At 38.9% G+C, this 14209-nt stretch overlaps 1 protein-coding gene across 6 annotated transcripts in view; it reads right to left on the reverse strand.

The window, feature by feature from the left end:
• Nucleotides 1-14209, reverse strand: part of LLPH (LLP homolog, long-term synaptic facilitation factor) — a 183671-nt gene that overhangs the window by 163602 nt on the left and 5860 nt on the right. For 4 of the 6 annotated variants that reach the window (XM_036895000.2, XM_036894998.2, XM_036895003.2 and 1 more), the window contains exon 3: nucleotides 3325-3358. In XM_036895000.2, coding sequence (XP_036750895.2) covers nucleotides 3325-3358 — 34 coding nt within the window. Of the gene's footprint in view, nucleotides 1-1379; nucleotides 1749-3324; nucleotides 3359-3633; nucleotides 3995-14209 lie in introns of those variants that run through there. The other 2 variants (XM_036895001.2, XM_036894999.2) reach the window with 2 other exon arrangements.

The raw sequence follows: 14209 nt of genomic DNA on the forward strand, positions 1-14209 counted from the left end.
CTGTTCAAGTTCAGTTGGACAATATCCACCATATCATAGATAAGTTTTCACAAATGCCTAAGGTGCCTAACTGGTTTTCTTGGTTTCACTGGAGATGGCTGGTAATTACAGGTATGCTTTGGTTACATAACTGTACTCCTATTATGTTAATGTGTGTGCACAATTTAATTAGTAGTTTAAAACCTATACATGCTGAAGTTACTCTACAAGAAGATATGTCAAAGAAATAATCTTCCCAGGTTTTCTTCCGCCTGCTACTTCTATAGCTTTTCTTCTTCCTACCTAATTACAACCCTTAAATAGAATTCATGCCACATATTGAATTTACCGAGTATCATAATTCTTCCAAGTGGTAAAGACACCTCAAGACAAATGCTGGGCATAGAAGCCACAGGGCATAAATATGCAAAGAAGTAAAAAGCTAACCTTTTCAAACAATAAGGCTTCTCTGTAACTTACCAACTTAACATTTCCCTGTATGGCCCCGGAAGATGACTGGTTAGCCAGAGATGGGTAAGATTCCTCAAGGGAGGAACAACCTAAGACAGGCACAGTCGCAGGGGGGCCATCAGGTGAGAAAATGGGGATCAACAGAGGTGAGGCTTAGAACCTCACCCCCCGTTCTGAGAGAAATCTTCTGCATACGTGGATGTTTTATTGCCCGTGTCTAGCTTGGATTAACACATAGTCTACAGGCACACACCTGATCATCTACATTTGCTCTCTTACAACACTAAACTATGTTTTCTACCTTTATCTTGTATCTACCTACCACTTCAGCATTTTATTAAAAATAATAATAATAAAGAGAGAAATGTGGTATCCACATATAAAGCAAGAATAAAAATCAAATGAATATTCGTATTTGAACTGTTTATATAGTTCATAATGCATGAGCAAAACCAAAAGTTTCTGTGATGACTGCCCTTGTAATGTTCACCATGTAACTTATTCACTATGTAAGAATTTGTTCTCCATGTAAGAACTTGTTTATTATGCTTCAGAAGATTGGAGACTGACGAAAATTAGGCTTGGGGTGGATTAATGATTGTGCATTGAGCATTGACCCCCCTATACAGAATTTTATTGTTGTTAACAACCATTTGATCAATAAATATGAGAGATGCCCTCACAAAAAAAAAAAATATATATATATATATATATATATACACACACACTTCCAATTATAAAATAAATAAGTAACTGGGATGTAATGTATAGCATAAGGAATATAGTCAAAATATTGTAACAACTTGGTATGGTGATAGCCAGTACCTAGAATTATCATGTATATAAATGTTGAATCACTGTGTTGTACACCTGAAACTAATGTAATACTGTGTGTCAACTACCCTTCAATAAAAAATAATTATCCAGAAAAAAAAAAAAATCAATGTTACATTCCAATTGTGATTTAGTACACTCAATCTAATTCCAAAAATGATTTGGTGCTTAACTTGAGCTCCATCTGGTGGTTTTACAGCAATGGAAAACATCAGTCAAATAAAAAGATGACACATCTTAAAAACATGAGCTTATCATCAGTAGACTATCATAGACACTGAGAAGTGACTGGTGGTTACCATGGGGGAGGGGTTGGGGCGGATGGTTGGGGAGGGTGAGATGGATAAGGGAGTCACAAATATTGTCCATCATAATGGAAGCTGGTCACAGGGATAGTAGTGCAGCATGGAGAATATAGCCAATGATTCTGTAACACCTTCCTATGTTGACAGATAGTAACCGCACTAGAGGGGGTGAGGATTTAATATGAATTACTGTTGAACCACTGTTGTATATTTGAAATCAATATAACATTGTATAACACAACGATACTTAAAAAAAGAAAAAAGATAAAATGTGAAAAAAGAAGAGCTAATCATTTAAAGGATTAAAGGACTACACTTCACTTCGTTTTGGAATGCCAGTCTAAATTTCCTGCCAAAATGTAGAGGTGGGAGGAATCTTGCTTGCAGTACAGTTCAGGAATTCAGTGCCTTAGGGGCCCCAAATCACAAGCTGGTGCAGGACAACTGCTCTTTAATAGCCACCTTTCCAGAGCCCGTGACACTTAAGACTATTTCTCAAACAGGATAGTGGTGCTTTCATTTTTATTTTTTTAAGTTCAGGCCTGGCTGGACAAATTTCATGACTGGACAAACTCAAGTGAACAGCCTAACATCACTGAGAAGCACTGGATGAAATCTCAAAGCTACTTCCATGAAGTCAAATTAGAGGTTACCAGCCATAGGAAACATAAACATATTCCTGGCATTGGCCTATAACCTCAACTTTAAAGAAAATTCAGCTAAAAAATACTTAACAATGCTCCCAAATTTCAAATAAGGACCAAGAGTGTAGCATCACTGAGTACACAATGTCTATGATGGTGTTAAAAAATAATAACTTAGCCAGTATATTTAGGCTGATAATGTCAGAGGCTTAATTGAATGCTAGCAACATTTTATTTCATGAATAAACATTTTATGTACTTCTTCCTCACAAACTCTGCTGTTCAGAACTGTACCAAAAGTTAAAAGAGGCCATGAATCACATTTATTTTCCAACTCACATCTCCTATTAGCTTCTTTTGAGTAAAGTTATTTTAGTATTAAAAAAAACTTTTGTTCAGCTACCACTGAGTAAATTGAGAAAAGTATTATAGTAAACAATTTAAGATTTTACTGATATTAAATTTTACAGATCAAATCTTCTTAAAGATTCAGGTCATGTCCTATTTATCTCTAAATTATGTCCCAGCCTAGCAGTGTGCCCGGCACAAAATCTGTGTCCTGATGACTAACTGACCTTATTTTAATAGACCTCACTTTTCCTCTGAAGCTAAGTCTCTTCTGAATAGATGCCCATGAGGGCAGATGCTGTGACTTGTTCCGTGTCCCTAGCATCTGGAAAAGTCCGTGGCACACAGGAGCACTCATAAATATTTGCTGCTCTAGTGACTAGACAATGATGATTAATGTAAGTACAGTGCAACTCTGGAGGGAATGCTAAGTTCAAACTGCTAAACTACAAGTGAAACAGGTTCCTTTACTTCTAGATCACCGTAAGACAATACTAATACAAAACGAATACTTTGTCTTTAAGTATGCAGCATTCCCCAAATTGATGTGATCACAAAATGTACTTTTTCACCATGCATCTGGAATAACTGGTTCTGAGAAAGCTGCATTACTTCTGGCTACATAATATAAAAGCTGGAGAACATTAAACTAGTTCCATGATGTCCTAAGATGGAGATTTGTACCTACTTCTTTACACATGTTAATAGTCTACCTAAAAATGTAAGATTTAGGAAAAATTTACCTGAAAACTCTGGTCTTCTCCACTACTACAAAACCTAAAAGATATATGAAAGAAAATATCTTAAGAGCTGGACAAAATACCTTTTATTCTGCATTACACAAAATCAAAACTCCAAATGTACTGCTTGTAAAATCCACTGACACTATACTTTAAAAGGACATAATTGTTCTCTTAAATCTAAGCTCAACTTTTGCCAGCATAGTGTCATGTTTTACCTTCACTAAGATGAAACAATCACAACCACATTAACACCTGACAGAAGTTTGATGTCTGAATCCCTTCATATTAGCATCCAAGTACCAGTGCAGCTTTCATTCACCAAAGGAAATACTTTATTCAAGTTCCAAAAAAAATCTGAACAGTTTTTTTCAGTGGGTATGAAATGAACAAAAAGGCCAGGTTAACACACAAAAACCAAGTTTCAATTTGGTGGAAGCTGGTATCGATGAAAACGTCCCAATCAAAGCTCTGTCCCATGGCATTTTTCAAGTCTACCAGGCCAAACCCTTGGCTGCCTTTGCTGCTTTTGCTCTGCTTTTCCCTTTCCCTTTCTCTCGCTTTGCCTTCAGCCTTTTTCTTTGCCTTTGGTTCATCCATATAGGGTACTGTCCATGCTGGTCTAGAAGACTCTTTTTGTTCCTCTTGTTTTCAGTCTCCATTTTCATGTCATCTGAATTTAAAAAATGGATAAACTATTAATACTGACAAATGAAGAAACAACCCTGTGAAAAAGCACAGTAATGAAATAAGAACATCAGAATTGAGAGTGGTCTGAAACTACAAAATTAAAAAAAAATTGTGGAATGCACTTTAACACAGAAAACTCACAGCACATTCAATGGTATCAAACACATGCTGCCATGTGTTCCTACAACCATGAATACAAAAGTACTTGTGAGTAACTACAGACATCACTAAGATACTTCCTAAAGACACTATCATGACCATCCAATGGAACAGAAGTTAGACAGAAAACATATAGGATATATGGGTTTGTTACCGCACTGAGAGTAAGTATATGGTTCTGACCACGTGTGAGTGATAAGGACATTTCGAAGTGCTTTCTTGAGCTAAATAAGATAGATGAGCCCATGAGAAGTGCCCCCACACTTCTAATGGACAGCCCTTAGAAACAAATGAACTACAAGCATACCTCAGAAATATTGGTGCACATGCAGTTCCAGACCACTGCAAGTGTATTACAAAAAAGCAAATCGAATGAATTTTTTGGTTTCCAGTGCATATGTTACATTTACAGTATGATGTAGTCTATTAAGTGTGTAACACAATTATGTCTAAAATAACATACATACCTAATTAAAAAATACTTTACTGATAAATGCTAACCATCATCTGAGCTTTTTCATAGTCTTTTTGCTGGTGGAGGGTCTTGCTTCCATGTTGATGGCTGCTGACTGATCAGGGTGGTGGTTGCTGAAAGTTGGGGTGGCTATGGCAAGCTCTTAACATATAATAATGAAATCTGCCACATCAATGGACTCTTCAACAACTTCTGTGTAGCTGCCTGATAGCATTTACCCATAGTATGACTTCTTTTCAAACTGGAGTTAATCCTCTCAAACCCTGCTGCTGCTGTATCAATTAAGTTTATGGGATATTCTAAATCCTTTGCTGTCAATTTCAACAATCTTTACAGCATCTTCATCAGAAGCAGATTCTGTCTAAAGAAACCACTTTCTTTGCTCATCCATCGAAAGCAACTCCTCATCAAAATTTTATTATGACACTGCAGCAATTCAGGCACATCTTCAGGCTCCACTTCTAATTCTGGTTCTCTTGCTCTTTCCACATTTGCAGTTACCTCCTCCATTGAAGTCCTGAACCCCTCAAAGTCATCCATGAGGATTGGAATCAACTTCTTCCCAACTCCTGTTAAGTTGGTATTTCGACTTCTTCCCATGAATCACAAATGTTATTAATGGCATCTGGAATGGTGAATCCTTTCCAGGAAGTTTTCAATTTCCTCTGCCCAGATCGGTCAGAGCAATCCCTGTCTATGGTAGCTAGAGCCTTAAAAAACGTGTATCTTACACAGTAAGACTCAAAAGCTGAAATTACTCCTTGCTCTATGAGTTGCAGAATGGGGTATGTTAGAGCAGGCATGGATGTGTTAGCATTCATCTCATTCATCTCTCTTGGGTTACCAGGTATACTGTCAATACTTTGAAAGGATCCTTTTTTCCTGAGCAGGTCTCAAGACTGGGCTGAAAATATTCAGTAAACTATGTTGTAAATAGATGTAAAAAGATCCAGTCTTTCTTGTTCCACTTACAGAATACAGGCAGAGTAGACCTGGCATAATTCTTAAGGGCCGTACAATTTTCAGAATGGTAAATGATCACTGGCTTCAAGAGAGTCAGCCTGTCTTTTGAGGTTTTGAAGCCAGGCATTCAATTCTCTTCTCCAGCTATGAAAGACTTAAATGGCATCTATTCCCAGAAAGCTGTTTCATCTACATTGAAAACCTGTTGTTTAGTGTAGCCATTTCATTAATTATCTCAGTTAGACCTTCTGGATAACTTACTGTAGCTTCTCCATCAGCACTTGCTGCTCACCTTGAACTTTAATGTGTGAGGATGGCTTTTTTCCCTAAGCCTTATGAACCAACTCCTGCTAGCTTCAAACTTCTAATCTGCAGCCTCTCACCTCTCTCAGCCTTCATAGAAATGAAGAGAGCTAGGTCCTTGTTCTGGATCAAGCTCTGACTTAAGAGCATGTTGAGGGTGCTTTGATCTTATATCCAGATCACAAAAACTTTCAGTATATCAGCAATAAGGATGCTTCATTTTCTTATCATCCATGTTCACCAGAGAAGCACTTTTAATTTCCTTCAAGAACTCTTCCTTTGCATTCACTTACTTTGCTAACCATTTGGCACAAGAGGCCTAGCTTTCTGCCTATCTCAGCTTTCAATATGCCTTCCTCACTAAGCTTTATTATTTGTAGCTTTTGATTTAAATGGAGAAATGTGCAACCTTTTCTTTCACTTAACACCTAGAGGCTATTGTAAGGGTTTTCAATTGGCCTAATTTCAATATTATATCTCAGGAAATAAGACCAGAGGAGAGGGAGATGGACTAACAGTCAACTGGTGAAGCAGTCAGAAAACATACATTTATCAATTAAGTTTGCCATCTTATATGGTCATGGTTTTCAGTGCCCTCAAACCATTACAATAGTAACAGCAAAGACCACTGATTGCAGATCACATAACAAAATTAATATAGAAAAAGTACGAAATATCACAAGAATTACCAAAATGTGACAGAGAATATGAGCAAATGTTGTTTGAAAAACGGTGAAAATAGATATGCTTGACACAGGATTGCCACCAACCTTCAATTTGTAAAAAGCACAGTATCTGCAAAGTGCAATAAAATGAAGCACAATAAAACAAGGTATTCTATATTAGGAATGACTGGCTACTTCTACTGAAGGGTACATGCAAGAGGTAGTTGTAGCAAGCTTGGCAAGTTATGATGAAAGAGATGAGCAGATAAGAGAAAAAACACTTGGATATATCCTGGGGCTGTCACAGATTAACACCCAAAGATCCAGCTCTACAAACTAGAGGCTTGGCAGGAAACTCAGTGCAGCCATGCTGTGGTATCTATCACCAACCTTATCTATTGTGAAGGGCATGCCCAGAATGTTCCTCCCTGAGAAATTATCATGGTAGACAAGGTCTTCCATGATCTCCACTACCTAACATTATATTAATTCACTTATCTTGTTTATTTTGTCTTCTCCAATACAACGCAAATACCATTAGGATGGAGGCCATTTCTCTGATAACATTTTTTCCTCAGTACCTAGACTAGTGTCTGGTATACATTAGTCAATCAATTAACTAGTTGTCTGAATGATTACTTTAAGTGCTGTTCTAGGTTGTAACGAGATACTGGTCCAAAAACGTTCCTTGTTCTCATGGAGTTTACAATATTCAGTTGAGGAGAGAAAAACAAAGCAAACTTCAGCCTGTGATAAGCCCCTCTTTTATGACACGTTCCGGAACCAGGTTAAGTAGGACCTTGTAGGCTCTGGTAAGCACATGGAAAGGCAATGAGGTTTTTCAAGCATGGGAATGACATAATGCAATTTATTTTCTAAAAAGATCAGACTGGTCAATTTTGTCAAAAATTAATCAGGAAGGAGGAAGAGCAGAAGAGAGAAGTAAAAGGCTATCATAGTTCAGGTAAGAGATAACAGTCATTTAAAGTGAAAGCATGAAGGCAGGAGAAATATGGATAGATTCCTGATGTATTCTGAACATACTCAAGATATGCTAATATTTAGAGGTGGGGGGGGTAAAGAAAGAGGAAATCGAGAATAACCACAAAGTTTGTGGCTTAAGAAATTGGATGAGTAAAGGAATAGAAATAAGGGGAAACACGAGGGCAGAGATGAAGAACCACATGGAAAACAGGTAGTTTACTAAATGGGGACTCTCCCACCCTCAGTTCCATCCCCATTTATCTCCTGAAATACTCCAAGAATGAGGGTAGCCAGACATCCCCTCAGGCAGGAGATGAGAGAATTCCTCTCTGAGGATAATGAAAGAAGAAAAAAGACCTACACACTCTGGTATGGGCAATCTCCTACAACCAAACTTCCTAGGCCAATCCAATCATTCTGTAAATCTAACAGTTGAGAAGGACTCCCCCATACCTTGGTCCCCTCCTCCCAGGTCTCCATTCATCACTTTAGCACACCAGTTTTAAATATAAACAACTGGACATTGGAGAAAATGTATGAGAGAGAGAAACAAAAATAAGGGAATGGAAGGGGAGAGAAGAACCCAAGGGGAAAGATAAACAATGTATAGAGTTAATCAGAATTTCTAAAACAAACTCTAATAAATATTTTCAATGAGATCAGAGAAGATACATATCCATTCAGAACCTCAGGCTATACCGGAACAGTAAAAGTAAGGGGGGGAGGGAAAAAACTTTTAGAAATTAAAAACATTACAGCAAAACAGCAAAACTAAACAACTCAACATAAGAACTAGGATAAAGTTGAGGAAAAACAGAAATTAAAAAAGAAATAGAAAACTGGAGGAAAAAAATAAGAATATTAAGTCCAAAAGCCTCAAGAGTGAACAGACATCTAGTAACCAGAATATATATATATATATATATATATATATATATATATGTACAACTCTGATAACCCAACAACAAAAAGACGAACGATCCAATTAAAAACTGGACAATGGGGGGAGGGGCGGAAGATGGCGGCGTGAGTAGAGCGGCGGAAATCTCCTCCCAAAACAACATATATCTATGAAAATATAACAAAGACAACCCTTCCTAGAATAAAGACCAGAGGACACAGGACAATATCCAGACCACATCCACACCTGAGAGAACCCAGCGCCTCGTGAAGGGGGTAAGATACAAGCCCCGGCCCCGCGGGAGCCGAGCGCCCCTCCCCCCAGCTCCCGGCGGGAGAAGAGCAGGCAGAGCGGGAGGGAGACGGAGCCCAGGACTGCCGAACACCCAGCCCCAGCCATCCGGGCCAGAGTGCAGGGCGCTCGATACTAGGAAAACAGGGCCGCAAGAACAGTGAGTGGGCACTGGAGGCCGGGTGTTGGAGGACATAAGAAAAGCGCGTGACCATTTTTTTTTTGCTTTTTTGCTGTTTTGTTTTGGCGAGCGTTTTTTGGAAGTCTTAAAGGGATAGGGACCCCAATACTAGGGAAACAGGGCAGCAAGACCAGTGAGCAGAGGCCTGAGGCTGGCACCGGAGAATAAAGAAAAACGAGCGACCACCTTTTTTTTTTTTAATTAAAAAAAAATTTTTTTTTTTTTAAATTTAAAAATTTTTTTCTTTTTTTTTTTTTTTGTGGTCGTTGTTTTGTTCTGGGGGTGCTTTTTGGAAGTCTTAAAGGGGCAGGGCGGGACACTTAATCCAGAGGTAGGGAATCCGGGATCTCTGGGCACCCTAACCCCTGGGCTGCAGGGAGCAGGGAGGCCCCTTACGGAGATAAATAGCCTCCCAGCCGCTCCTGCTCCAACGCGACTCCACCACTTTGGAGTAGCTGCCCGAGCCAGGCCACGCCCACAGCAACAGCGGAGATTAACTCCATAGCAGCCGGGCAGGAAGCACAAACCCTCTCTGCGCGCAGCTGCGCAGCACAAGCCACTAGAGGTCGCTGTTCTCCCAGGAGAGGAGGGCCACAAACCAACAAGAAAGGAAGTCCTTCCAGCAGTCACTCGTCCCAGCTCTGCAAACTATTCCTATCACCATGAAAAGGCAAAGCTACAGGCAGACAAAGATCACAGAGACAACACCAGAGAAGAAGACAGACCTAACAAGTCTTCCTGAAAAAGAATTCAAAATAAGAATCATAAACATGCTGACAGAGATGCAGAGAAACACGCAAGAGAAATGGGATGAAGTCCGGAGGGAGATCACAGATGCCAGAAAGGAGATCGCAGAAATGAAACAAACTCTGGAAGGGTTTATAAGCAGAATGGATAGGATGCAAGAGGCCATTGATGGAATTGAAACCAGAGAACAGGAACACATAGAAGCTGACATAGAGAGAGACAAAACGATCTCCAGGAATGAAACAATATTAAGAGAACTGTGTGACCAAACCAAACGGAACAATATCCGGATTATAGGGGTCCCAGAAGAAGAGAGAGGAAAAGAGATGGAAAGTATCTTAGAAGAAATAATTGCTGAAAACTTCCCCAAACTGGGAGAGGAAATAATCGAACAGACCACGGAAATACACAGAACCCCCAACAGAAAGGATCCAAGAAGGACAACACCAAGACACATAATAATTAAAATGGCAAAGATCAAGGACAAGGAAAGAGTGTTAAAGGCAGCTAGAGAGAAAAAGGTCACCTATAAAGGGAAACCCATCAGGCTAACATCAGATTTCTCAACAGAAACCCTACAGGCCAGAAGAGAATGGCATGAAATATTTAATACAATGAAACAGAAGGGCCTTGAACCAAGGATACTGTATCCAGCACGACTATCATTCAAATATGACGGTGGATTAAACAATTCCCAGACAAACAAAAGCTGAGGGAATTTGCTTTCCACAAACCACCTTTACAGAACATCTTACAGGGACTGCTCTAGATGGGAGCACTCCTAGAAAGAGCACAGCACAAAACACCCAACATATGAAGAATCGAGGAGGAGGAACAAGAAGGGAGAGAAGAAAAGAATCTCCAGACAGTGTATATAACAGATCAATAACCGAGCTAAGTTAGGCAGTAAGATACTAAAGAGGCTAACCTTGAACCTTTGGTAACCACGAATTTAAAGCCTGCAATGGCAATAAGTACATATCTTTCAATAGTCACCCTAAATGTTAATGGACTGAATGCACCAATCAAAAGACACAGAGTAACAGAATGGATAAAAAAGCAAGACCCATCTATATGCTGCTTACAAGAAACTCACCTCAAACCCAAAGACATGTACAGACTAAAAGTCAAGGGATGGAAAAACATATTTCAAGCAAACAACAGTGAGAAGAAAGCAGGGGTTGCAGTACTAATATCAGACAAAATAGACTTCAAAACAAAGAAAGTAACAAGAGATAAAGAAGGACACTACATAATGATAACGGGCTCAGTCAAACAAGAGGATATAACCATTCTAAATATATATGCACCCAACACAGGAGCACCAGCATATGTGAAACAAATACTAACAGAACTAAAGGGGGATATAGACTGCAATGCATTCATTCTAGGAGACTTCAACACACCACTCACCCCAAAGGATAGATCCACCGGGCAGAAAATAAGTAAGGACACGGAAGCACTGAACAACACAGTAGAGCAGATGGACCTAATAGATATCTATAGAACTCTACATTCAAAAGCAACAGGATATACATTCTTCTCAAGTGCACATGGAACATTCTCCAGAATAGACCACATACTAGGCCACAAAAAGAGCCTCAGAAAATTACAAAAGATTGAAATCCTACCAACCAACTTTTCAGACCACAAAGGCATAAAACTAGAAATAAACTGTACAAAGAAAGCAAAGAGGCTCACAAACACATGGAGGCTTAACAACACGCTCCTAAATAATCAATGGATCAATGAACAAATCAAAATGGACATCCAGCAATATATGGAAACAAATGACAACAACAACACTAAGCCCCAACTTCTGTGGGACATAGCAAAAGCAGTCTTAAGAGGAAAGTATATAGCAATCCAAGCATATTTAAAAAAGGAAGAGCAATCCCAAATGAATGGTCTAATGTCACAATTATCGTAATGGGAAAAAGAAGAACAAATGAGGCCTAAGGTCAGCAGATGGAGGGACATAATAAAGATCAGAGAAGAAATAAATAAAATTGAGAAGAATAAAACAATAGCAAAAATCAATGAAACCAAGAGCTGGTTCTTTGAGAAAATAAACAAAATAGATAAGCCTCTAGCCAAACTTACTAAGAAGAAAAGAGAGTCAACACAAATCAACAGTATCAGAAATGAGAAAGGAAAAATCACGACGGACCCCACAGAAATACAAAGAATTATTAGAGAATACTATGAAAACCTATATGCTAACAAGCTGGGAAACCTAGGAGAAATGGACAACTTCCTAGAAAAATATAACCTTCCAAGATTGACCCAGGAAGAAACAGAAAATCTAAACAGACCAATTACCAGCAACGAAATTGAAGCGGTAATCAAAAAACTACCAAAGAACAAAACCCCCGGGCCAGATGGATTTACCTCGGAATTTTATCATACAGGGAAGACATAACACCCATTCTCCTTAAAGTTTTCCAAAAAATAGAGGAGGAGGGGATACTCCCAAACTCATTCTATGAAGCTAACATCACCCTAATACCAAAACGAGCAAAGACACCACCAAAAAAGAAAACTACAGACCAATATCCCTGATGAACGTAGATGCAAAAATACTCAACAAAATATTAGCAAACCGAATTCAAAAATACATCAAAAGGATCGTACACCATGACGAAGCGGGATTCAGCCCAGGGATGCAAGGATGGTACAACATTCAAAAGTCCATCAACATCATCCACCACATCAACAAAAAGAAAGACAAAAACCACATGATCATCTCCATAGATGCTGAAAAAGCATTTGACAAAGTTCAACATCCATTCATGACAAAAACTCTCAGCAAAATGAGAATAGAGGGCAAGTACCTCAACATAATAAAGGCCATCTATGATAAACCCACAGCCAACATTATATTGAACAGCGAGAAGCTGAAAGCTTTTCCTCTGAGATCGGGAACTAGACAGGGATGCCCACTCTCTCCAGTGTTATTTAACATAGTACTGGAGGTCCTAGCCACGGCAATCAGACAAAACAAAGAAATACAAGGAATCCAGATTGGTAAAGAAGAAGTTAAACTGTCACTATTTGCAGATGACATGATACTGTACATAAAAAACCCTAAAGACTCCACCCCAAAACTACTAGAACTGATATCCGAATACAGCAAAGTTGCAGGATACAAAATCAACACACAGAAATCTCTGGCTTTCCTATATACTAACAATGAACCAACAGAAAGAGAAATCAGGAAAACAACTCCATTCACAATTGCATCAAAAAAAATAAAATACCCAGGAATAAACCTAACCAAAGAAGTGAAAGACTTATACTCTCAAAACTAGAAGTCACTCTTAAGAGAAATTAAAGGGGACACTAACAGATGGAAACTCATCCCATGCTCGTGGCTAGGAAGAATTAATATCGTCAAAATGGCCATCCTGCCCAAAGCAATATACAGATTTGATGCAATCCCTATGAAACTACCAGCAACATTCTTCAATGAACTGGAACAAATAATTCAAAAATTCATATGGAAACACCAAAGACCCCGAATAGCCAAAGCAATCCTGAGAAAGAAGAATAAAGTAGGGGGGATCTCACTCCCCAACTTCAAGCTCTACTATAAAGCCATAGTAATCAAGACAATTTGGTACTGGCACAAGAGCAGAGCCACAGACCAATGGAACAGACTAGAGAATCCAGACATTAACCCAGACATATATGGTCAATTAATATTTGATAAAGGAGCCATGGACATACAATGGCGAAATGACAGTCTCTTCAACAGGTGGTGCTGGCAAAACTGGACAGCTACATGTAGGAGAATGAAACTGGACCATTGTCTAACCCCATATACAAAAGTAAACTCAAAATGGATCAAAGACCTGAATGTAAGTCATGAAACCATTAAACTCTTGGAAGAAAACATAGGCAAAAACCTCTTAGACATAAACATGAGTGACCTCTTCTTGAACATACCTCCCCGGACAAGGAAAACAACAGCAAAAATGAGTAAATGGGACTATATTAAGCTGAAAAGCTTCTGTACAGCAAAAGACACCATCAATAGAACAAAAAGGATCCCTACAGTATGGGAGAATATATTTGAAAATGACACATCCGATAAAGGCTTGACGTCCAGAATATATAAAGAGCTCACACGCCTCAACAAACAAAAAACAAATAACCCAATTAAAAAATGGGCAGAGGAACTGAACAGACAGTTCTCCAGAAAAGAAATACAGATGGCCAACAGACACATGAAAAGATGCTCCACATCGCTAATTATCAGAGAAATGCAAATTAAAACTACAATGAGGTATCACCTCACACCAGTAAGGATGGCTGCCATCCAAAAGACAAACAACAACAAATGTTGGCGAGGCTGTGGAGAAAGGGGAACCCTCCTACACTGCTGGTGGGAATGTAAATCAGTTCAACCATTGTGGAAAGCAGTATGGAGGTACATCAAAATGCTCAAAACAGACTTACCATTTGACCGAGGAATTGCACTCCTAGGAATTTACCCTAAGAATGCAGCAATCAAGTATGAGAAAGAC

The sequence above is a fragment of the Manis pentadactyla genome, chromosome 10 (assembly GCF_030020395.1).
Source record: "Manis pentadactyla isolate mManPen7 chromosome 10, mManPen7.hap1, whole genome shotgun sequence".
NCBI classification, from domain to species: domain Eukaryota; kingdom Metazoa; phylum Chordata; class Mammalia; order Pholidota; family Manidae; genus Manis; species Manis pentadactyla.